The following is a 24,263-nucleotide window of genomic DNA, read 5'->3' on the forward strand; positions in this document are numbered from 1 at the left end:
TAAATGCCTTCTGGGCATAGAACACTGTTCTAGGTGTCTGTGGGAAATACAAAGTTTATATAAGTCAGACCTTTTTTTCCCTCATGAAATTTATAGACTAATATAAATCAGATGCAAATAGTTAATTATAATATATAATTTTATAATTATAGAAATTAGGGTTAAAATGCACTTAACAGAACATGTTGTCTAACCTTTTCATTTTATATATAAGGAAGATAACATGAAGAAAAGTTAAATAACTTGCCCAAAGTTATAAAGGTAATAAGCAGCACAATTGGGATTTGAATGCAGGGCCTTTGACTCCAAACATGATATTCATCACTAGAGCATAGTGTTTTTCCCTTTAATCTAAGTAATTTAGAAATTACAATATAAAATGTCATATGAAGTTCAAGGGAATCAGTAGGATGAATAGTAATTTAAAAGGAAAAATGGGGAAAGAGAATACTTCAGTCATGATCAATAGAGTAAACAAAGGTACAACAGCAGAGAGCAAAGGGTGAGTTGAAGGGCTGAGAGCAGATTATTCTAACTGCAATATAGAACTTGTTGGGTAAAATAAAAGAAATGAATCTTGAAAAGTCAGGTGGTACAAGATGGCAGAAATCCTCGAATACCAAGCCACAGACAATATTTGGCAGATAATGGGGAGTTATTAAAGATTTCGGAGCAAAGTAGTGACATTCCTACATTTATGAATAAAGATTTTTCTGGAAGGAAAATGAAGGAGATGGGTTAGAAGTAGAAGAAAATAGAGGAAGGAGATTGATGCTTTACTGGTCTCTTGGGAAAATGAGGCCTGATACTTGGGTTGTGAGACTGAGATTAGAAAAGCACATGTGAATATGGAATGAAAACAGCATGGTGAGGACAGCTAAGTGGCACACTGGATAGAGCACCAGCTCTGGCATTAGGAGGACTTGTATTCAAATCTGGCCTGAGATGTTTATCAAGTGTGTGACCCTTGGCACATCACTTAACCCTGAATGTGGAAGGAAGGAAGGAAGGAAGGAAGGAAGGAAGGAAGGAAGGAAGGAAGGAAGGAAGGAAGGAAGGAAGGAAGGAAGAAAGAAAGAAAGAAAGAAAGAAAGAAAGAAAGAAAGAAAGAAAGAAAGGAAGGAAGGAAGGAAGGAAGGAAGGAAGGAAGGAAGGAAGGAAGGAAGGAAGAAAGAAAGAAAGAAAGAAAGAAAGAAAGAAAGAAAGAAAGAAAGAAAGAAAGAAAGAAAGAAAGAAAGAAAGAAAGAAAGAAAGAAAGAAAGAAAGAGAAAGAAAGAAAGAAAGAAAAAAGAAGAGAAAAGTTTAGTGACTCTGATTAGGAAAAGACAGGGATAGGAAAGAGTAATATAATTCCAGAGTTCCAATCCCTTAATGCTACAATAGTGAAATCAAAAGGAGACCTTGGGGCAGCTAGGTGGCACAATGAATAGAGCACCAGCCCTGGATTCAGGAGGACCTGAGTTCAAATCCAGCCTCAGACACTTAACACTTAACTAGCTGTGTGACTCTGGACAAGTCACTTAACCCCAATTGCCTCACAAAAAAAGACAAAAATTTTTTTTAAAAAAAGGAGACCTTACCAGCAACTTATGTTAAATCTGATAGCTTAAACATCATAGGGTTGAAATTGAAGTGACAGTAGCATATTGAGGTGTAAATTGTAGGGTCATAAATTTCAAGCTGTCATGGACCAGAAAGATCATCTTGTCCAATTCACTCATTTTTCAGATGATGTTTAGGCAATTGGAGATATGGCCATGGAGCTGAAAAGGGAGTTCAGATCTAATAATAAAGAAGCAGAAGTCTTCATGGAAATAATAGTTGAAGCCATGGGAATGAAAATGATTGCCAAAGGAAATGTTGTATGAATTAAAAAGAAAGGGAGGATTAGAGCCTTTTAAAATACCCACATTAAGGAGTTAGAGAGAGGATGAGGAGCTATTGAAGGAGGTAGGTTTATTCTGTCTGTGTGTGCATGTTTAAATAGACAAAGGTACATTTATTTACACTAGGGCAAAAATAATATACATATGATTAATTTAAAATTAAATAGTATATTTCAGAAAAATATGAAATCTGAAATTCTTCATGAGGAGTCCATCCCATAAATATCTCTTAGATAAAGGAATACATGCATAGAAAACAGTATAATACTGTGTAAATACCACTGGCTTTTGAATCAAAGGAAATGTATTTAAATCATGGTTCTGCTACCTGCTCTCTTTGTAAGAACATTTAGCCTTCCTGGACCTCATCTATAAAACAGGGATTGGGTTAGACCAGAGAATCTTAACACTTTTTGTATATCATGAACCACTTGGGGCAATCTAGTGAATCCTTTGGACCAACTCTCAGAATAATTGAATTGAAATGCAAAAAATAAAATACATGAGTATGAAAAATGTCAATTATATTGAAATATGGTTTTCGAAATACATTTTTTTAAAAGTTCACAGACCTCAGCAAAAGACTATCTGATTCAATAAAGTTCTCTGCAGGATGGCAGATCTGTTACTGATCCTGTGATTCTGAATCAGGATAAATCAAAGCTTACAAATCACAATTAGCTATTATTCTCTAGTGCTTCTTGTCCATATTGATTCCTGGCTGATTCAGCTTTGGTGTTACAAGATATCAGAAGAGGTTCAGTGACTTTAGTTCATAGGGAGCCAAGAGAAAATTAAATATGAGAAATCCCTTGCCTCCTCTCTCTATCTCTCCTCTTCAGGGCCCCCTCAGAACATAGGTTAAATCAGCCATCAACAAATAGTCCTCAGGTTTGACCATTGGGGGAAGGCTGTGGAAGTTCCATTGGGCAAGGAAGAAATTAAATATGCTATTAATTGTATTAATCATCAGTTAGACTTATTCTCTCCAATATTAGATCTTTATTCCATATCCTTCGACTTCAAATCCTCCACTTTCTACTGTACTACTCATTCAACCACTATTTATTCAGTGACTGATATGTGCCAAGCATTTTAAAGCATCTTAAAACAAGGCATTATGCTAGGCCCTGGGGATCAAAACAAAGAAGAATACCTAGTCCCTGCTTTGAGGAACTTAAGTTCTCCTGATTATCAGTGTGTGAGAAACAACAGGTGGGTCGAAGAGGATGAGAATATAAAATGGTTAGTGGATTTGAAGATTAGTAAATCATTGATAAATTTTGAGAAAACAGATTTAGTAGAGAGATGGAAAGAGAAGCACAGGTATTAAAACTGAGATGAGACTGGAAAAGTTTAGGATGGAATATGGAGAGTTTTGTTTCAAGAAGGTTAGTACTAAAGGAGAGGAGAGAGTTGAGATGTGCTTGAATAATGATAGACAGATTAAAGCAAGAGGCAACATGGCAAAGAAGATGATGTACTCTACTTTGAGTTAGAATAATGGCTTCAAATCCTGTCTCAGATATTTATTGGTTGTGTGAATGTGAGTGAGTCACTTACCCTTTCTGGGCCTCAACTCTCCACCAGTAAAATGAGAAAGTTAGATTAGATGGCCTTTCAGGTACTATTTTTACAGTGAGGTGGAACCATAGTGCACAGAGAGCTGGGATTGTGGTCAAGAAGACTCATCTTCCTAAGTTCAAATCTGACCTCAGACACTTACTAGCTGTGTGACCCTGGGCAAGTCACTTAACCCTGTTTGCCTCTATTCTCCATCTGTAAGTGAGCTGGAGAAGAAAAGAGCAAAACATTCCAGTATCTCTGCCAAGAAGACCTCAGATGAGGTCTTAAAGAGTCAGAAATGACTGAACAAAAAAGGTATAATTTATCTCTAAATCTAAAAACCTTTTAAAAAAATTTCTTTTAAAGAAAACTGGGAAGACCTGGTATTTGTAGGCAGATGAGAGGAGGAGAGTCAACTGAGGATAAATTAGGAGGGACTTTTTTTTTCGGGGCAATGAGGGTTAAGCAACTTGTCCAGGGTCACACAACTAATATGTTTCAAGTGTCTGAGGCTGGATTTCAACTCAGGTCCTCCTGAATCCAGAGCCAGTGCTTTATCCACTGTGCCACCTAGCTGCCCCCAGGAGGGCCTTTTAACCTCTTTTGTTTGGTGAAGCCTATGGATTCCTTCTCAGAAAAATATTTTAAATGAATAAAATAAAATATGTAGGATTACATATTAAGTATGATAGTGAAATAATTATGTTGAAAGAGAGTTATCATTTTTTTTAATTCTCATACCTGAGGTTATGAATCCACACACTTAGTGTTTTAGTAAGGTCTTGGATGAGGCAAAAGAAAATCTTGATTACTGAAATTTATATAGTTCTTTAAGCTTCATAAATGACTTTAAACATATCTCATTTGATGCTAAGACCAATGCTAGTGTGATAAAAAGCACAGGTGAAGAGTTTAGCTTTGGTGAGGGGGAAGACTATCTCTTTTTCTTAATTGAAGGAGAGAGAAAAGAGTGAGCAATAATACTTGGAAATTTTGAGAACTCAGTGTTCTCAGGCTTACCAGTGAAATAGCAGGTAGGAAATCAGAGGCTACGCAATTTTCTTTTTGAGTAAAAGTTGAGGCTGGTTGTGGGGCTGAGAGGAGAGAAGGGAAAATGTAATTCTTATTTTAGGAAATAAGCAACATCAAGCGTCCTGTTGGGCACCATAATTTGATTACACATTGTTGTAGTGGTTAGCTGATTGTTTCTGTAATTTTGGATTTTCTCAGTTTTTAAAAAAATTCATCTTGTCTCCAATTAAAAGCTACCTGAGGGAAAGAACCATTTCTGTCACTTATATATCTCCCAGGGTAGGGAATCACAGTAGGGACTCAGTAACTATACTATGTAGTTGCTATGTACTATAGCAACTATAACAAGTTGCTCTTTTCTGTATCTTTTATATCTTGGTTTGGTTATTTGGTTAAAAATATTTATTACTTCTCTGTTATCTCACTGTAATGGAGAGTTTAGTATTGGGGGTTGAACTTGAGTAATGAATCTACCATTGAGGCATTAGGGTATTTTGAAATTCCTTGCTTCCTTTCACATAGGTTCTTCTTTCTCTTTGCCAAGCAACAATAATTTTATCAAGAGTTTACTAAGGACCATGGGGATAATCCATGAGAATATAAAGACAAAAATCAGAGCAATCCTTATTCTTAAAGAGTTTGTACTCTCAAAGAGAGACTATATAAATTTATAGATATATACAAGTAAAGTCTACAAGCAATTATTAAGCACTTCTGTGCTGGAAACTGATAAATTCTGAGAAAACAAAGAAAGGCAAAAATATCTCCTTCCCTCAAGGAGCTCACAATGTTTTGGGGGAGATCACGTACAAACAACTATGTATAAATAAGATATGTATAGAATAAATAGGAGATAATCTTCAACATTAAGGAAAACTAGGAAAGACTTCTTGGTGTAATTTTAACTGAGATTTGAAGAAAGACAGGGAAACCAGGAGGTTAAGGGAGAAAAAGAGAATTCCAGGAAATGGGGACAACCAGTGAAAAGGCACAGAGGTAGGACATAGAGTGTTTTTTGCAAAGAACAGAAAAAGGTGAATGTCATTAGATCACAGAAAATGTGGAGGGGAGTAAGATATAATAAGACTACAAAGGAAAGAGGAGACAAGGCTAGGAAGAGCTTTGAAAAACAGGATTTTCTATTTGATCCTAGAGGTAATAGAGTTACTTGGATTTATATAATGGGGGATGGGCAATGGAGAGGGAAGGAAAGAATGACCATATCAAACCACTTTTGTAAACAAAAATAAAACATGTTGGACAGAAAGACATTAGCAGTTGGTGAGACAAGGAAATATCTACTGAAAAAATGGTGCCTTAGAAATTCTAGAAGGAAAATGGGAATTCCTATAAAATGAAGGGGAATGGAGAAAGTATATGACTTCTAAGGTCCATTCCAACTTTCAGGGTATGATACTATAAGTGTTAAACCCTAGAGGTTAAGAACAGTGACTTTAAATGAGGTATAGAGAATTTGATGAGGTCCCAGAGAAAGTATTTTAGAAGCATTAGACATTTGGTTAAAGAAATTGATTTTATAAAATTAATATATGAGAAAGCCAAGATGGTGCACCAAAACATCTTTAAAGTATATTCAGGATTATTGTAGAGCTGATGAACTCTGCTATCTTTGCAAACAGAATAGGACTGAGCTATAGAAGGAATTCTATAGCTTCTATGGAAGGATTCAGGTTATGTAATTATCTTGATTATATTCTGTCTCTACCTTGACCACTAAGCTTGCCCATGTCTAGACCATCTCCATTCTTATTCTCTATCCACACCAGTCCCACTGCCATCTAATAATGGTCCAAAGAAAATATTTTTTTTCTCTTCAGAGGACAAATGTAATGCCAAAAGCACAACCAATCACTAGATACAGAGACAGCAGAATGAAAAGATGGGCAGTACTTGGGAGAATCTGATTTATACTTTTATATATAAGATTGAGTGATGTAATTAAACCTGAGACAATAAGACAATTAGGGTCAATGAGGGTATTTAAAGCTTCTGCTAAAAGGTTGTGGTCAGTCTTACACACTGGAGAGTAGGCTTATATAATAAGGGTTTGCATGAATATTGAAATTCCTGAATTCCATATAGCAATGTGCCTCATTTGATACATACCAAATGCCTGTGTTGGACTAGACTAGACTTGAGAGGAGATTGACAGGATAGATACTGGTTCTGAGAAGAACATGCAAGGATTTAAATGGTAGCAGCATATAAAAGGCACCCAAGCATACCAAAAAATGAGATGAAAAATCTTTGAGTGCCCAGCCCCCCATTCTACTATGTAATATATTTAACAATGCCAAGTATCAAACACACTTTGGACACTTGCAGAATAAGATGATTAGTTGGGACTCACTCAAGTCTGACTGACTACTTTAATTGTTCTGGCTCCCTTTGAGGGAATAAAAGTTTCATTTTTTGAAGGTTAAAAAAAAAAGGAAAGAAAACCTTTTTTGTTTCTTTCTCATTAATTCAAGGATGATTCCAAATCTTAAAAGTGCCATTTTGTGTCTCACTCAGAGGGAAATTACAGCTTTAAAACTCACCTGAAATGCCTGTCTTAATAATAACTGTGGCTTTCTTTATTAGGTAATTAAAGGTGAAATATTTTTAACTGAGGCTGGTCTCAGTTTTTGATGCTTCTTCATACTAATTCCAATGTACCGGAACTCTAAGTGAAACTCACTCTGAACTTTGACATACTTTGGTTTAGCTATTATAGCCTTGGCCCTGTTTTATTACCTCAAGGAAACATATTAAACACATTTATAAGGAGAATGGGGCATTTGTGGTCATTGGCTGGAGGGTGGCAGTGAACATTTCATTTAGTGTGGGGAAAAGACCTTGTCCACTGATGGGGATTGTGGGTACACTGAGCCTAGGAGGCAGGTCCCACAGCATGAACTAGGACCAAACAAATCATTCAAAGAAGCAAGGTGAATATCAGAGCAGTATATGAGAGGGAATTAGATCATTCTTAAAGGTTTTATGATCATAGATAGAAAGCTAGAAGCATCCTCAGAGAGTACCTCATTTTACAGATAAGTAAACTGAGCCTAGTAAGATAAAATAATTTGCCCCAAGGTCATACAGATAGAAAATGTCAGAACCAGAACTCAGTTTTATATCTTTAACTAAAGATGAAGAGTGAGGGGATGTGAAAGTCAATTATTAGCAATATTAATCCTTCTGTTCATAATATTTCTTGAATTTGTTCTTTCCTCTCTAATCTCTGTACTACAATCCTGATATTAGTAATTACTTATTTTTTGCAATTCTTCATGGTATACAAAGTGCTTTCTATCTGTTGTCTCATTTGATCTTTACAACATCCCTGAAAGGAAGGTGGTAGGGATTATTTTTTATATTTTGTGAAGGAAATATGGAAACCGAGGTTCAATTCAATGACTTCTCACTTATATTTAGTGACAAAGCTGAGTAGGACACAGATCTCCAGTCTCCAAGTCCAGTGTGCTTTCTACCTTGTCTTCATGCCTTCTCTCATTAATTAAGGAATTATTAAGGACCTATTAGCAGCCAAGTACTGTACTAGACACTAGAGACCTAAAACCAAAAATGAAACAATCCCTGCCTTCAAGGAGCTTACAATCTATTGGGAGAGACAACAACTAGGCAACCTCCTAATTCATGAAGACAATCCTAATCGGGTCCCTAGATTATTGTTCCAGACTCTCACTAACCTCCATCCCTCTTGTCTCTCTCATAGAAGCTTATCCTACTAACTCTTGTCAGGCTATGTTCTCTACATCATTACTTTTGTACACTTCTGGAACCTTTCAAGGTTCCCCTTTACTTATAGGGATCAAATCTAAACTGTGTCATTTAAGGTCTTTTATCAACTTATCCAATCATATATCTCACTATTCTTAACATGGACTCTCCACCCAAATAAATCCAGTGTCTTTTCTATCCTTGTTAAATTTGAATTCATCTCTGCCAATATGATTCTCTCAATTTGGAATGCCCTTTCTCATGTCTGCCATGCCAGATGCTATACTTCCTTCAGGAACAAGTTCAAATTCTACTTCCTCCATGAAGCCTTTCCTATTCATTCCCATTATTCCCACCACTTCTTACTTACCATCAAACTGCTTAGCATTTATTTTTATAAAGCCTTAAATGCTTGTGTATTGTCTTATGCATATATTCCTAACATCCCCCCCAAAATTATAAACTCTTCAGGGCAAGAAGCATGCCCTCTTCTTTTGCATGTCCCACAACACTTAGCAAGAGTTAGGACCACAGGAAACACTTATTAAAAATAATTTCCTAGTGATGGAAATGGCCAGTATTGAACAGACCAACAGTAGTGGTTTTGGCTATATTTGTAGCAGTAGTCATAGGGAATGCTGTTGAGAAGCCAATAAGACAATGATAAAAGGTATCTGGCTGAGTTTGTAAAGAAAGATAGAAGTAATATATCATACTGAAACTGTCTTTAGACTAAAAGCCATGATAGACAACATCCCATGTGTTTTAACCAAACAAACTGAAATTAAAATGTAATTGATAAATTAGTCTGATCTAGTTAGTTATCCTAAAGTCAGGCAGATGTATTTTATGACTTTTTAAAAATTGCAACTAGAAAGAGGGTTCCAGAGCTTTACTCCAACATGCTGTGGGTAGCCATTATCCCAGGAGTACATTTTCTCCCTTCAGTGGCCTGCTGTCCATGGCCTTCTGCTGTTAGCCATGGACTGTGATTCCCAATATAGGCCCCATCCCAATGATTCCTACAGCTCTTTAGGAATCTCCCTCTCCCTAAGGTAAGGAAATATGACTATGACTAAACACCAGACAATCCCAAATCCCTTTCTTTTAGCCTTTGAAGTGTATCATCTGATGTTTCAATTTGAAGATTTCATCATCTTTATCCTTCTTTTTATGGAACCATATGAGGAAACCAGACTATTCTGTAAGAATGTTCTACTGTCATGAGACCAAAGGACAGGCTAGAGCTTCAGTTACTTTCTTTGCTGTCAGCTTTACCTGAAGTTGTCTGGTAAAAGGCTACAGCAAAGGAAGGAAAGGCAGTATCCTTATGTCATTTCCTTCCTCTCTGTTTAAATGCATAAACAATGATTCCTTTTGCAGTTCCAATATATGAGCTTGGATTTGTCAGAGAGAGAAATGTGCATTCACAGACTATCTGTAAGCAGAGGGTCTGCTCTGATGTTCAGAATGTCACCAACTCCTGTCCTTTGGAACAGCATCCAGTGAGAAGGTGGAACAAAACTTCCTTTTCCAACCTGATGATTTAAATATATTGATTGTGCTATGCCCATAAAGAACATGTGCACTGAAATATGTGGCACAGTGGGATGGAGGCCCACAGATTTTTGAAAAGAGCTTGTCTCATATAACCACCTTCAATTTAACATGGGAAGTCATCTTCTCTTCTCTTTCCCCTCCCCTTTCCCAATCCCTCTGCCCAGGCTCTTTTAAATGGACATCTTTAATTTGGATAAATGGTTTACTAGGGGACCCTCTCTCTCTCTCTCTCTCTCTCTCTCTCTCTCTCTCTCTCTCTCTCTCTATATATATATATATATATATATATATATATATATATATACACATATATATATATACATAATATATATATGTTACTTGAACTAGAATTTTCTTAGTGAAAGTAAGCTCCAAGGATAACATGTATAATTATTTTGGACAATGCCTCCCAGTAGTTTACATGTTCTCCTGGACTAGGAAAAGAAAAAAAATGCAATAACTTTGTTTCAATTTCTGACAGACTGGAGTATTAGAAATCTTGGCTAATAGCTTTTTTTTTTTCTTTGTATGTGTCTTTGTGTGTCTATGTGTGCATTTCAGGATGGAATGGGAAACTTGAGAATCACAGAAAAAGGTCTAAGGTTAGAAGGAGACTCAGAATTCTTGCAACCTCTCTACGCCAAAGAAATCCAGTCCAGACCAGTAAGTTTCTGATCAGAGAAGAGAGAATGATTTTACATCTCTAGCTTGAGTCTGAGAAATGATGTGCGTTGCCATGGCATCCTGCAAACTTGGAACAGCAGGAGGGTCCTGTGGAGAGAGAATGGGGCTGGGCAGTAGGAGATGTGGGTTCTGCCATGGTCACAAACTAGCTTTAAGACCCTTGGGAAGGTCATTTAAATTCTTTGGGACTCTGTTTTATCATTGTCAAATGAAAATAATAATATCTGCCTTTTCATCAATGGACTGAAAATAAAATGAGATAATAGAGATGGAAATTCCCAAAGTGCTATTTGGTTATAAGATAATGTTAGAATAGGAGCAAGATACAATGGAAAAGGAATATAGATTTGGAGTTGAAGGACCTACATTCAAATCATGCCTCTGCCAACTTCAACTTACTGCATGACCTTGGGTGGGTCATATAACCTCCTTAGGCCTTAGTTTGCTTAAGAGTTGGAAATATATTACCTCTAACATACTTTCTAGTTGAAATCTTTGACCCAATAAATTTATTATTCTTATTGATTATCATTGGCAAGAGTTAGCAAAGGCAGGTTTCAAAATGAAGAATTAAAATTTCCTATTATGGGATTTGCTATGGTAATGACATCAGGTCATTTGGAAAGCAGTTGTCGTGCTACTAACTAGTTTTTCAATTTCAAACATAATCTACACACACACACACACACACACACACACACTTTTTCATACAAATTTAACATATTCACCCAATGTTTTTATCATTCTTCCATGTGGATAGATAATTCTGTGATCCTTTTGTCTTTATTAGTGGACACTATTAACATAACGTTGGGTAATGAGGGGCAAAAAGCTTATTATTGTAATTGTTCCACTTATAAAATATCCAGGTCCTCTTACATGCAACAAATAATGAATGCTTCTTCCAAATACCATAATTTCATTATACTAGTTCCCAATGGGAAAAACTAAGACCAGTAGGTAGGAGTTATGGGGGAATCTATTTGTGCTCAATATAATTTATGCTGAATCATGAAGCCATGACACCCATTCATTGAAACATGTTCAGATGTTAGGGATATTGTTGAAAGGATTCTTATATTGGGTGGAAAACTAGACTAGGTGACTCCCTAAAGCCCCTTCCAAATGTATGGTGCTATTGGTCTTAAATTTCTAAAACACAGAAACTGAATTTTTTTTTAATTAAATTCAACAACCCAAAACATTATATAATCTTACCATAACATCATTCAAGCTAATAAGTAGCATTGGAACTGTGAAATTTTGCAATTGGCAATAAATGTTAGTTCAATTCTATCTGCACATATTTTAATTAAAAAACACATAACAACAAATCAGATAATTGTATAAGAATTTGAGTACCTTCAGGCTTCAGAATACTGGTCTATACAAGCTACAGATGCAAAACTTGGTGGGGAGCAGTTGTACAAGATAATCAGTAAGACTTCTTCCATTAGAATAGTTTATTAATTTACTCTCTATTCTTGCTTTAGAGGCATTGTGGTAAAGAAAAACTTCGAATTACAAAACCGAAGTTTGAATCCTCATTCTGCATTTAGCTAGCCATGTGACCTGGGGCAAGTTATTTAACCTGCCTAGAGCTCATTTTCCTTACGTAGAAAGAGGAAGGAAGACCTTGAAGACCCCTTCCAACTCTTCTATGATCAAATGCTGATAGGAGTCATGAAATGGGCAAATAATGAAATTTGGTTATAGTCGGTTATATTCATTTAATCTGTGTTCCATGTCATGTAAATCCTGTTAATGCTGCCTAGCCCCAAACTGGTTAAAATTCTTAAAGAAGAACCTTTTCAAGCACAGTTTTGAAGTGTTTTCAAGCATTGGTGTATAAGCATTTCCAAATACTGAGCAATAACCTGTTTGTGTCTTCCTACCAATTAATGTGTAAATTACAAATGATCCTTAAGTATTTCTTCCCAGTCTAACAAGGATACTTGGCAACACATTATTAAGCCTTTAGTTTCAATTACTCTAACTACTTAAAAATAGTAAAGTTGCAAGTATTCTTTTTTATTTCTAATTCCAGCTTTCAGTTGTCCAGACTTTTCTTTTATTCAATAGCCCAAATAAGAAAATTCTGTGCAAATAAACAAGCATATGTTAGAGATATGTGAACAGGGTTTATTCTGGTAAGAAAAGACTTGGGATTAATTGTAGAAAACTTCCTAGAAGAAGGGATCTGGACTAAAATTCAAAGGAAAACAGATAATTGTTTGGCCACAAGAGGAAGAAAACTATTGCATATGTTGAGGCCTTTGAATAAAACATAATCCATTTACAAATTGGCTAGTCCTTCTAAAATTAAGTAGATGAGCTACAACCAGCTCAAATAATTGTTTTATTAGGGACTTATTAAAAAAAAACCTTTTAATTAAAAAAAAAAGGAGAAAAGGGCAGTGAGTTCAAAAACAATGAACACTTTTTGAGCTAAAAGATCTATATATTTTTTTTATCATTGCATGGTTTTATATAACTCATTTCCAAACTAATGAAGCACATTTCCTGTTTAATATCATTTTTAAGTCTTAAATTAGTTTTTTTTCTACACCTGGAGAAAAGGAAACAAACATTTATTAAGTGCCCACTACATGTCAGGCACTGTGTTAAGCACTTGACAAATATTTCATTTGATGCTCACATGAAACCTGTGAGATAGGTGCTATGAGGACTCATATTATACATTTGAAGAAACAGAGTGATTAAGTGACTTGCCCAGGGTTATACAGTGTCCAAGGATGAATTTGAACTCAGATGATCATGATTCTAAACCCAGTGATCCATCTACTGTACCACCTAGCTGCCTTTAGGAATATGCCATCAATTTTCAAATGGGTCATACCATTTACAAACAAACCAGTTATGTACTATACTTTAACATGCATATTTTTTATGCTATTCAGAGGGCTGAGTAGAGACCAGGGATGATATTTCAAACTTTGCCACAATGGAAAAAGCCTGAATTTTCACAGGAGATAAAAGAGTAAGACTATTAAAGGATTACTAATAATTTGACCCTGATTCTACCCTCTAAACTCCAAATTGGAAATGAGTTATCCCCTTTCCCCTTGGAATTCACAGAGAACTTTCAAGCTCCCCCTAGACATATGTTGTTAGTTGTGTCTATGTCATAGTTTCCTCAGGTTGTAAGCTCATTAAGAAAAGAAGGAAATATTGTATTTACTCTTTCAATACTTAACAGAGCATTATTCCCATTGATCTTAGTAATTGTCTGTTGGATACTGAGTATTTAAGGCCATTATTAGTAGCTGGCATTTGTATACATGACAAGATATAAAAAATCATACCAAAAATTAAAAGATCAAGGAAGCAACTACTATTTGGATCTATGGATATGGGAACAATTTATGACCAAACAAGGGATAAAGAAGATCACAAAAGGCATAAAGGTCAAATTTGACTAAGTAAAATTTAAAAGATTTTTACACAACAAAGCCAATGCAATTAAAATTAGAAGGGAAACAACTAGGAAAAAATTAGCAGCAAATTTCTTTGATAAAGATTTCATTCCCTAGCTATAAAAGAAAATGTTTCAAATTTATAAATTTTTAAAAAATTCTTTAATTGAGAAATGGTCACAGAATATAAACCAACAGTTTTCAAAAAAAGAAATCCAGGTTATTAATAACTATATAAAATTTCTACAAATCACTAATTATTAGAGAAATTACAATTAAAGCAAATCTGATGTTCCATCTCACCCCCATAAGATTTGCAGAAATGACCAAAATTTTTCAAAAAGGAAAGGAAACTGAGAGGAATTGGCATTTGATTGAGAGCCATAATGGTGTGGCAGAGGCAGCAAATATTGTAGTTTTTAGCAACAAAATAATTTAGGATAGATAGGGAATGGAATTTAGGGAGCCTGGAAATAGAATGTTTTGTCTAGGTCTAGGTGCACTGAATCCTTGTCAAAGGTGATGAAAAGAGCTCAAAGAATAAATGATTTCTAGCAGTAAGGCAGTGAAAAAAAAAGCGAATAGCCAAGTAAACTGATTCCCCTGAGGTTTAAGATCAGTGGAAAATCTCTGCAGTTTCTACTCCAACTCCTCCCTTGCTATAGCTTCCTCATCATAGCAGTTCTAGCCTCTCTGGATTGATAAGAGACTTTGTTTTCCATTGCTCTTCAGAAGGAAGACATCTCTTATCTCACTTCCTTCTATAGAGAAGTGGTGTCCATTTGCATTAACACATAGCCCCCTTCTTTTTGATGGTGGGTAAGTAATTAAAGAACATTTAATGTCACTTTAACTTTACATTTCAGTAGTCCTTCTGGAATTGGACCAGTGGAGTAATCAACAGAAAGTTCAGGACGATATCCGATTTCATTATTGAAGGTTGTAACCCTAGTAAAGCCACTACAAATTGATTTGTGTGATAGCAATCACTTAGGAAGAAAAGTTAATGAGAAAATGTTCATATCTATAAACGTTTTCATCTAGGAACTAAATGAAAGCCTCAGGACCTTCTAACTTCAGCTGCATTGAAGTACAGAACATGTGTGTAGAATAGCCTAGGATGATGCTATTCAGAAAACCACATGGGAGGATAAAGGCTAAATAAATCATCTTACCATGACCTGTACCTAGAAATACCACTGTAATGTAATCACACCTTGGCTCAATATTTAAACAATTTATTGCCATTGCTTACTTATTTTTATCCACATTTCAATAGAATGAAAAAGGGGCAGGAAACATATTCCTCTTCCAGGTAGGGGGTATCATTTTTTTTCAAAGCATCATAAGTAAATGGAGTAAGTGAAGACAATAGCTGGTAAGAAAGTTTGGTCAACAGATATTCTTATGGCATTGGGAAGATTGTCAAACATGGTTTCTTATATTTAGGTAGTGTCCAGATCATATTTGTGAACAGACCAACTTATAAGGCATAATAAGGCTGATGAATAGGGAAACAAGTTGAAAAGGTGAAGTTATTTAGACATTCACCTCCAACTTGATCATAGCCAGGCAACTAGGTGGCATAGAAGATAGAGCACTGGCCTTGGAATCAGGAATACTCATCTTCCTGAGTTCAAATCTTGCCTCAGACACTTACTAGCTGTGTGATCCTAGACTAGTTATTTATTCTTGTTTGCTCCAGTTTCCTTATCTGCAAAATGAGCTGGAAAAGGAAATGGCAAACCACTCCAGTATTTTTGCCAAGAAAACCCCAAAAGGAGTCATGAAGAGTCAGACATAATTGAAATGACTGAACAACGACATGATCAGAGCAATACTTTAGGAAGTTTGGCATCATAGGATCATAAATTCTGATCTAATAAGGGGTTAAGCTACTCATTTGAAAATTGAAAAAAAAAAACCTGAAAATAGCTAATCTTCTTTTATGTCCAAACAAAAATCCCCCTCTTCCAGGAAGCCCTCTACAACTCCTCTGTATTCAAGTGCCTTCTTTGTTATTTCCTATTTATCATGTATGTACCTGGCTTTGTATTTATTTGTTTACATGTGGCCTTCCTGATTAGATTGTCAGCTCCTTGAAGGAAGTGCCAGTCTTTTATCTTTTTTTTTTTTGGTATCCCCAGCTCTTAGAACAATGCCTGGCACATAATAGCTACTTAATATCTGTATATTGATTGATTAACCTCAACTAACTCAAAAAGGGCAGAGCCAGGATTTGAACACGACTCGTGTTCTAAATACAGCACTTCTTCATCTATATCATACTGAATACTTGGTCTGTGGCATGGAGGACAAAAAAGAAAGCAGATCAACTGATAGCAAGACCAGATTAAAGATTGGGGGAAGGACTCTTCAATCCCAAATCTTTCAACCTAATTAGCATAGTGCTATAAAGGAGGGAAATGTCAGAGAAACTCGATTTGACAAACATTTAGTACCTACTGTATACAAGACATTAAGCTGGGTGCTAGAAATAGGAAGAAGAGAAATTAGATAGGACCTGCCTTCAAGGAACTTACAGTAAAATGGGAAAAAGAGTGTCTGAGCTATACAGATGAACATAAAAGAGGCAAAATGTGATAGGGACAGAGGAGAGGTAGGCAAAGTACCTTGAGTAAATTGGAGGGAGGGAGGAAGAGACAGAAGGAGGGAGGGAGGGAGGGAGGGAGGGAGAGCCAGAGCCAGAGAGACAGACAGACAGACAGAGACAGAGAGAGACAGAGAGACAGAGAAAGAATGAATGAGAATCTTTCACTTGGCAATTCAAAGCCCAGGGAAGAGTTCATGGAGGAAGTAGTATCAAATTTCAGTCTTGAAGGAAAAGAGTGATTGATTAAAAGATGGAGGTGAAGGACTAGGGTTGGGGGTAAGGGTCATCATTAATAAGCAAAAGCTTGGAGACAGGAGAGAGCAGGATGTGAACATGGGTCAAAAATAGTCCAGTTTGACTGAACATAGAATATGTGAAGGTGAATAGCATAAATTAAGGTCAGGCAGGTAGGTTGTCACATGACTGGAGAGTCCCTTGAAAGCTAGAGTCAGGAAGTTATCCTTTTTTTTTTTTTTTTTAAGTAGGCTAAGAGGAGTTGCTGAAGGTGTTTATTTAGAATGACATTATCAGTGATTTAGTTTACTTGAGTAATAATGCAGAAGAAAGGAGGGAGATTGGAATCTGAGAGACCAGTTGTTGCAGTTGCTGTGGCTGTTGTTTTTGTTTGTGGTATCTAATTACTTTTTGAAGATCTCAATTCATCTGTCACCAGACCTAAGACCAAAAGGAAAAAGAAATCCACCCAACCTTCAAACCTGAATGCAAATCTAACCTCCCCATGAAATATTACTTGACAACTCCAGCTAAAATTGACTTCTCCCACTCTGATCTCCTATAGCATTGTCTGAACCATTCACTTGGCACTTCTCATATACATCCTTGTATTTCTAGTTATCCTTTTATGTCGATGTTTTATGTCTCACTCCAACCCCATGCCTCCAGTCTTTCTCTCCCCACAGGGCAGCTAGGTAGTACAGTAGATATAGTACAGGACTTGGAATTAGGAAGACTTGTTTTTATGAGTTCAATTCTGGCCTCAGAAACTTCTTAGCTAGATGACCCTGAGCAAGTCATTTAACCCTGTTCATCTCAGTTCCTCATCTGTAAAATGAGCTAGAGAAGAAATGACAAACCATTTTTGCCAAGAAAACCCCAAATGGGGTCATGAAAAGTTGGACATGAGTAAACAACAACCATCTCCTTCTTTCCAAGTTGCTAAAAGTAGTGCTCTCTTTAAATTCTATATGTGTAATGTATATCATATTTACTAAATCCATTATTCCATAGAAGGCTTTAGAGTTACAACTGAGCCTCTTTTCTTCTTCCAATCCAGTAAATTCAGATCTCATGAAATGAGGGTACTGGGCCGGTGGTGATGCTAGAGGGAGAATGATCATAGCAGTGCAATGCAATAGGAAGATTTGGATCACAGGATTAAAGATTTAAAGGTGTTAAGGTCCAATTGACTAGTTTAGAAAAAATGAAGAAGCTAAGGCCTAGAAAGATAAAATAAATTGCCCCTACTCTCTAGGATGTACAGTAGTAAGACAAATGTCAAGAAAATGGCCAGGGAGTGGAATGAAGCTTAGCCAGAGCTGGACCTAGAAGTATACTGGGTAACTGGAGCAACCACCAGTTTTCATGATGGGGCAGAAGTTTCAGAAGTCTAAGTTCTAAGTCCCTTGGGTCATAATTTCTGGTCAAAATGGCTGGTAAGGAGATGGTCAGGAGCTCAATTAAGTCAAAGTGACTCACTTTTGTATATATGATTAGGAAATTAATAAAGCACTATTAGTAAAAGTACAAAAAAGACTGATATTACAATGGTTACTAAATGATCCAATACTGTGTGATCATGGGCAAGTCCTTTTTTCCACGATAACAGTTTCTTCCTTTGTGAAATGAGGGAATTATACCAAATCAGGGATTCTTTACCTGGAGTCTGTGAATTTTATTTTCACATGATGGCAACTGCTTCAGTATAATTGGTTTTCTTCATAATACTATGTGTTTTATTTTATGAATATTTTGTGATTTTAAAAACACTCTAAGAGTCTGTGGGCTTCACAAGATTGCCAATGGAGCCCAGGACACACACACACACACACACACACACACACGGGTTAAAGAACCCCTGGACTAAATGTAGTCTCCAGTGTCTACTAGCCCTATGTACTGATTTAATGATTTGGTGAATCTGGTTGAATCACATGGTTTATGGTTCAAGAGCATGAACTCATCTCTAGAAATTTCAGAACTGAAACAACAGTGGACCAAAAAAGTCAAAAATTATAGTGTGTTGACATGGCTTGGAAGTTTTCAGAGTGGCTGACTGCTGGACATCTGATAATTTCCTGAGATTATTCTGGCATTAAATTTAATTGTGGGACTGAGATGTTCTGTCACTGCTGCTACTGTTGTTGTTTTGAGGGTGGATGTTGTTGCTAAGTGTTTTTAACAAAAATTGTAGGGAAGTGCCCAAATAAGAGCTATTTTTAAGCAAGCTAAGCTTTGAATTATGTCAAATATATTTTGAAAAATCTCTCACATTAAGTGGTAGTCTCAGAAAGTAGCAATGTAATTTGAAGATTTTTTTTTTTTTGGACAAACAGACCTGGGATTTCATTAGTATTTAGAACTCAGGAAACTCTCTTTCTCAGGAAACTCTCAGAGATTGGCCATTCTTCTGCAATGAATTGCCTCACCAGAGGACTTAGTTTCCTGGAATCCTCCTATTACTTGTTTATAGAGTGTGTATGTGTCAGGAGGAGCAGGACCCAGGTCTTCCTGTTGTATTTTTTTTGGTGGGGCAATGAGGATTAAGTGACTTGACCAGGGTCACACAGCTAGTAAGTGTCAAGTATTTGAGGATGGATTTGAACTCAGGTTCTCCTGAATCCAGGGCTGGTACTTTATCCACTGCACCACCAAGCTGCCCCAACCCAGGCCTTTCTGACTCTGAGGCAGATTCTATGCCATTCTGCTTGAGGATAATTTGGAGATTACCCATTAAAATTGTAAACACATGGCAAGAAATTTCCTCCAACTTGTATTTTTGGTTCTATGTCTTGGAAATCTGCCCCTCTTATTTAAGATCAAGCTAAATCTCCCATTCCCTAAACTTTCCATACAACGTTTCCAATTACCATTGGCCAGTCATTTTGGTTTGGAAGAGGAAGGCCACTTTGGCCTGATCAGCATCTAAAAGTTTGGGTTTTGCCCCATTGTGGTGTTCAATCTTCTCAGAATAGTAGAGGCCCATACTCCATTTTGTCTAGTTTCCTCCACTGCATCCTCAAACAACATGCCTGGCTTCAAACTTTCCTACTCCTTCAATGTCTGCTCATAACACTGTTGTAGCATCTGTGAGAGTGAGGTTATTGTCCAAATCAGTCAGTCTTCACTACCGCACATGCCTGAGAAGCAGATGTTCCCTTGACAAAGCTTCCGCTTCTCCAGAAGCCGTGTGTCTGCTGCTGCCATAGTCACGGAGCCAGAGCCAGCAAGGAGGGGGCTAAGAAAAAAGAGGAAGGAGGAATCTCTCTATTTTGAGAATTAGAATTCTGTGCCTCAACCTTTGGAGTACCCGGGGCAAAATGAAAGGTACTAAATTCACACAGACCATTCAAACTAGGCTGGACCATGGCTAAAGAAGACCCATCATCAGTGGAAGCAATGTTCTCAGGCACCATGTTTCCTGCTAACTTCAAAGCTAAATGATCGATATCGTGGGTTCTCCCTGGCAAGCTGAACATCTTCAACTCCCAGCTGAACATCTTGCACACTAAACAGTATTTTCCATGCCACTTGCATGGAACACGAGCATCTTGCTGTCTTTAATTAAGAAGCTAACTGGACCATGAAGTATTGCCTGAGTAAATAAAAGTGATTTGTACTTAGTCAGAAAGGAGCATTAGGCATCTTTGCATTTCTTTCCTTGTACATAAATTATGGAGATTATTAAAAACTGGAAGGGTCATCTATAAGCCCATCTGTACTGCATAGCTGATCGTCATTCCCAAAATGTATCTGTCTTTCTAAGTGTTGTAATTTATTGTGGACAATAGTGGGAACCATCTGCTTACTTTAAAAAAAAATATTAACCAGGCAAGCAAACTTTGAAAGTTGCATATGAAAGTACAGTAATTTTGTATTCCAGGAAAACACAAATGATGCTTCTATAGTCTCAGACAGACAGTGCCTTGAAAATGATTGGTGATTTTTTTTTTTAGTCTAGAAAAATGAATGGGTGCTTTTTTTTCCTTAGAAAATTTTAGGATAACTATCAATCAGTAAATCAACAAACATTTATTGAACACCTAAGCATTTGTGTTCCACGAACTGTGCTAGGTTGAGGGGATACAAAAGAAGAAGGAAAAAAACAGTCCTTAATCTTGGGGGAAGCAATGTGTATACATAAAAATAGATATAAAGTATTTAGAGTGGGGGGAAGCTGTAGTATCTGGTGAGATTCAGAAAAGGCCTTATGTAGGAGATGAGGTTTGAACTCAGCATTGAAACTTCATAAGGATGCTAGGGCAGCTAGGTTAGCACAATGGATAGAGTGCCAGGTCTAGAGACAAAAAGGCGTCCCTACCTGACTTTAAATCTGGCCTCAGGCACTTACCAACTATGTGACCCTAGGCAAGTCACTTAACCCTGTTTGCCTCAGTTTTCTCATCTGTAAAGTGAGCTGGAGAAGAAAATAGCAAACCACTCTAGTATCTTTGCCAAGTAAACCCCAAATAGGGTGATAAAGTCTCAGACACAACTGAAAAATGACTACACAAGGATGCTAGAGGCAGAAAAGAGGAGTAATTATATTCCAGGGATGTGGGGCAGCTTCTATAAGGGCGTGGAAAGGATAAATGGAATGCCATATGTGAAGAAATAGCATGTTTTACAATTTGGAATAACAAAGAGTAGCTGAATGGAATAAGGTACAATAAGCCTGGAAAGGCAAGTCAGAGCCAAATTCTGAAAGGATCTTAAATGTCAAATAGAGAGATTTGTATTTGATTCCAGATGCACTAGGGCACCACTGGAGTATATTAATATGACATGGTCAGACCTCTACGTTAGGAATATCCCTTAACTGCAAAAAGGACTGAAAGCAACAATAAGTTTTCCTTAGTCTTTCCCTCCAAACAGGACTCTAGAAAAGTAAATTGTTCTTAAATCATAGGATGATTTGAGAGGAAGGGTGCAGCCTTTTTGTCCCCAGATATCTCACTCTTTTTCTGCCACAATGCCTGAAATTCCACCATTAGAATTGTTCTCTTTGGAGGATTTTTGATCTTTTGAAAATTAGAATGGCAATACCTTTGGGTGTGTGGATGGAGAATAATATCTTACACATTATCAGCTAAAATCCTCTGGTAATTCATGATCATTATGTTAGTTATCAGACAGATGAAGGCAAGGTACTTTGGGGGCAGGGAGGAGAGAAAGATGCCACGAGGGAAGAATGCCAAAGACAAACTCTATCTATGTCAAAATTTTACCCCAAATAGAGTTTTTAGTATCGCCCCATCCACAAACCATTGAAAAGATTATTAAAACAAACTGATGCAACCCTAGATATAGGCAGAGCAGGCAGACTGGACCACATTAGAACTGACTCGATTCATTCAGAAACTTTAGGTTCTCCTCAATCTATTGCTTATATAAAGAAAAAGGTTGTCACATTCTCTGAATACCATTTTAAAGAAAGTTTCTTTCCCTAACTACAAATGGCTAACTTGTCTTGCTTATTTCAGAAGTGACATTTAAGAGAAAAAAACCCAAAATACCCACAATGATGTGGTTTTATGTTCTTCCACTAAGACAAAGAAGCCTGTGTTATATAATAGATGTCATATAGTCAACATTACCTGCTGAATACTTTTATACCTTTTTTTTTATTTTTTTTTAATGGGGCAGTGGGGTTAAGTGACTTGCCCAGGGTCACACAGCCAGTAAGTGTCATGTGTCTGAGGCCGGATTTGAACTCAGGAACTCCTGAATCCAGGGCCGGTGCTTTATCCACTGCGCCACCTAGCTGCCCCACTTTTATACCTTTTAAGGCATGTGTGTTTTAAGCCTGTGTGTGCCCATGTGTACCTAGGTACAGTATCCAGGTTATAAAAGCTTCCTAAGATATATCAAATCTGACATGCTCTACCCACTTTTATGATTCCCATTATGATAAATCATATGACCAGAAAGAAACTTGAATATGTTTCTGGGGATTATCAAATCCTAGTCAAAAAGAGAAGAAAACAGAATCAACCAAAAACCTCTGAAGATGTTAGGATCAAAGGTGATATGTTAATCAAGACTACCTATTGGAAACTTCTTATATAATGGTAGTTTGGGGAAATGAAGAGGTGTTGAAGAAGATAGTAACTGAGAATTAGATTTGAGCATAAATACACATGTGCGCGCACACACACACACACACACACACACTCAAACACATATTGTTTAGTATTTTTCAGTTGTATCTGACTCTTCATGATTCCATTTGGGTTTGTTTGGTTTTTTTGTTTGTTTTTATTCTTTTGGTAAAAATAATACTGGAGTGATTTGCCATTTCATTCTTCAACTCATTTTACAGATGAAGACCCTGAGACAAATAGATTTAAATCACTTGCCTAGTAGTAAATGTCTGAGGTTGGATTTGAAATCTGCTCTTCCTAACTCCCAGGCCTAGCACTCTATCCACTGCACCACCTAGCTGCCTCCAACACTTTTTTTGTTATTGTTGTTCAGTTGTGTCTGACTCTTTGTGATCCCATTTGGAGTTTTCTTGCCAAAGATACTGGAGAGGTTTGCCATTTCCTTTTGCAGCTTATTTTACAGGTGAGAAAACTAAGGCAACATATATATATATACATATATGCATGTGGATAACACATTCTTCTATATAACACATCTACATGAAAATATGTCTATACATATTTTCCTTGTAGTCTTGTGAATCTGACCAAGATTGCTTAAGCTAAAAATGGGGGTGATGGGGCAGAGAAAACTGCTCACATAGTTTTGCAAATACCACAGCAAGTAGCAGGTGCAACATAAAAAGATTATCAGTAAATAGGACCAGTAATTCACATAAGATAATGCCCAAGAAACAAGAGAGTCAATAATAAAACCCAAGGCCTCAGATGTCTATACAGAAATACATTTAGTATAGATAATAAACAAAGTGAATGAGAGACTTTAATGTAAGAAAGTGAATTCAACCTCATGAGTATCTTGGTGATTCTAGGAATATGACCCATGACTGTAATAGAGTGATAGAAAGATACTTTCTTCTAAGGGAACAGAATTGATTAAAGGGGAAGTGAGAGTGTTTTGTTTGTTTTTTGTTTTTTGTCACAGACCTAGTCTTACAAATTCATTGAAAATCATGCCATTTCTATTAATTTAATTTACCCAAGGTACTTAATTGTGACATAAAGCTATGAGGAATGAGAGTCAGAATCCAGAAGAGATTCCACAATCTAGAGGGGTGGGCCTAGTCTATTAAGATTAATTAATCAGGGCAGCTAGGTGGTGCAGTGGATAAAGCAGTGGCCCTGGATTCAGGAGGACTTGAGTTCAAAAGCTGATCTCAGATGCTTGACACTTACTAGCTGTGTGACCCTGAGCAAGTCATTTAAACCTCATTGCCCTGCCCCCCCCCTTAAAAAAAGATTAATTAATCTACTAGACTTATTATGTTTCTACTATATACCAAGCACAGTTAGGCACTAGGGATTCACTGTCAAAGTGAGACAGTTCATGACCTCA

The 24,263-nt window shown here is 36.7% G+C and overlaps 1 protein-coding gene across 4 annotated transcripts in view; it reads left to right on the plus strand.

The window, feature by feature from the left end:
* SGCD (sarcoglycan delta) overlaps positions 1-24,263 on the plus strand; it is a 1,325,612-nt gene that overhangs the window by 1,067,116 nt on the left and 234,233 nt on the right. For all 4 annotated transcript variants that reach the window (XM_043990097.1, XM_043990098.1, XM_043990099.1 and 1 more), the window contains one exon: positions 10,353-10,454. In XM_043990097.1, coding sequence (XP_043846032.1) covers positions 10,353-10,454 — 102 coding nt within the window. The remainder of the gene's footprint in view (positions 1-10,352; positions 10,455-24,263) is intronic.

This window comes from Dromiciops gliroides, chromosome 2 (genome assembly GCF_019393635.1).
Source record: "Dromiciops gliroides isolate mDroGli1 chromosome 2, mDroGli1.pri, whole genome shotgun sequence".
In the NCBI taxonomy this organism is placed as follows: domain Eukaryota; kingdom Metazoa; phylum Chordata; class Mammalia; order Microbiotheria; family Microbiotheriidae; genus Dromiciops; species Dromiciops gliroides.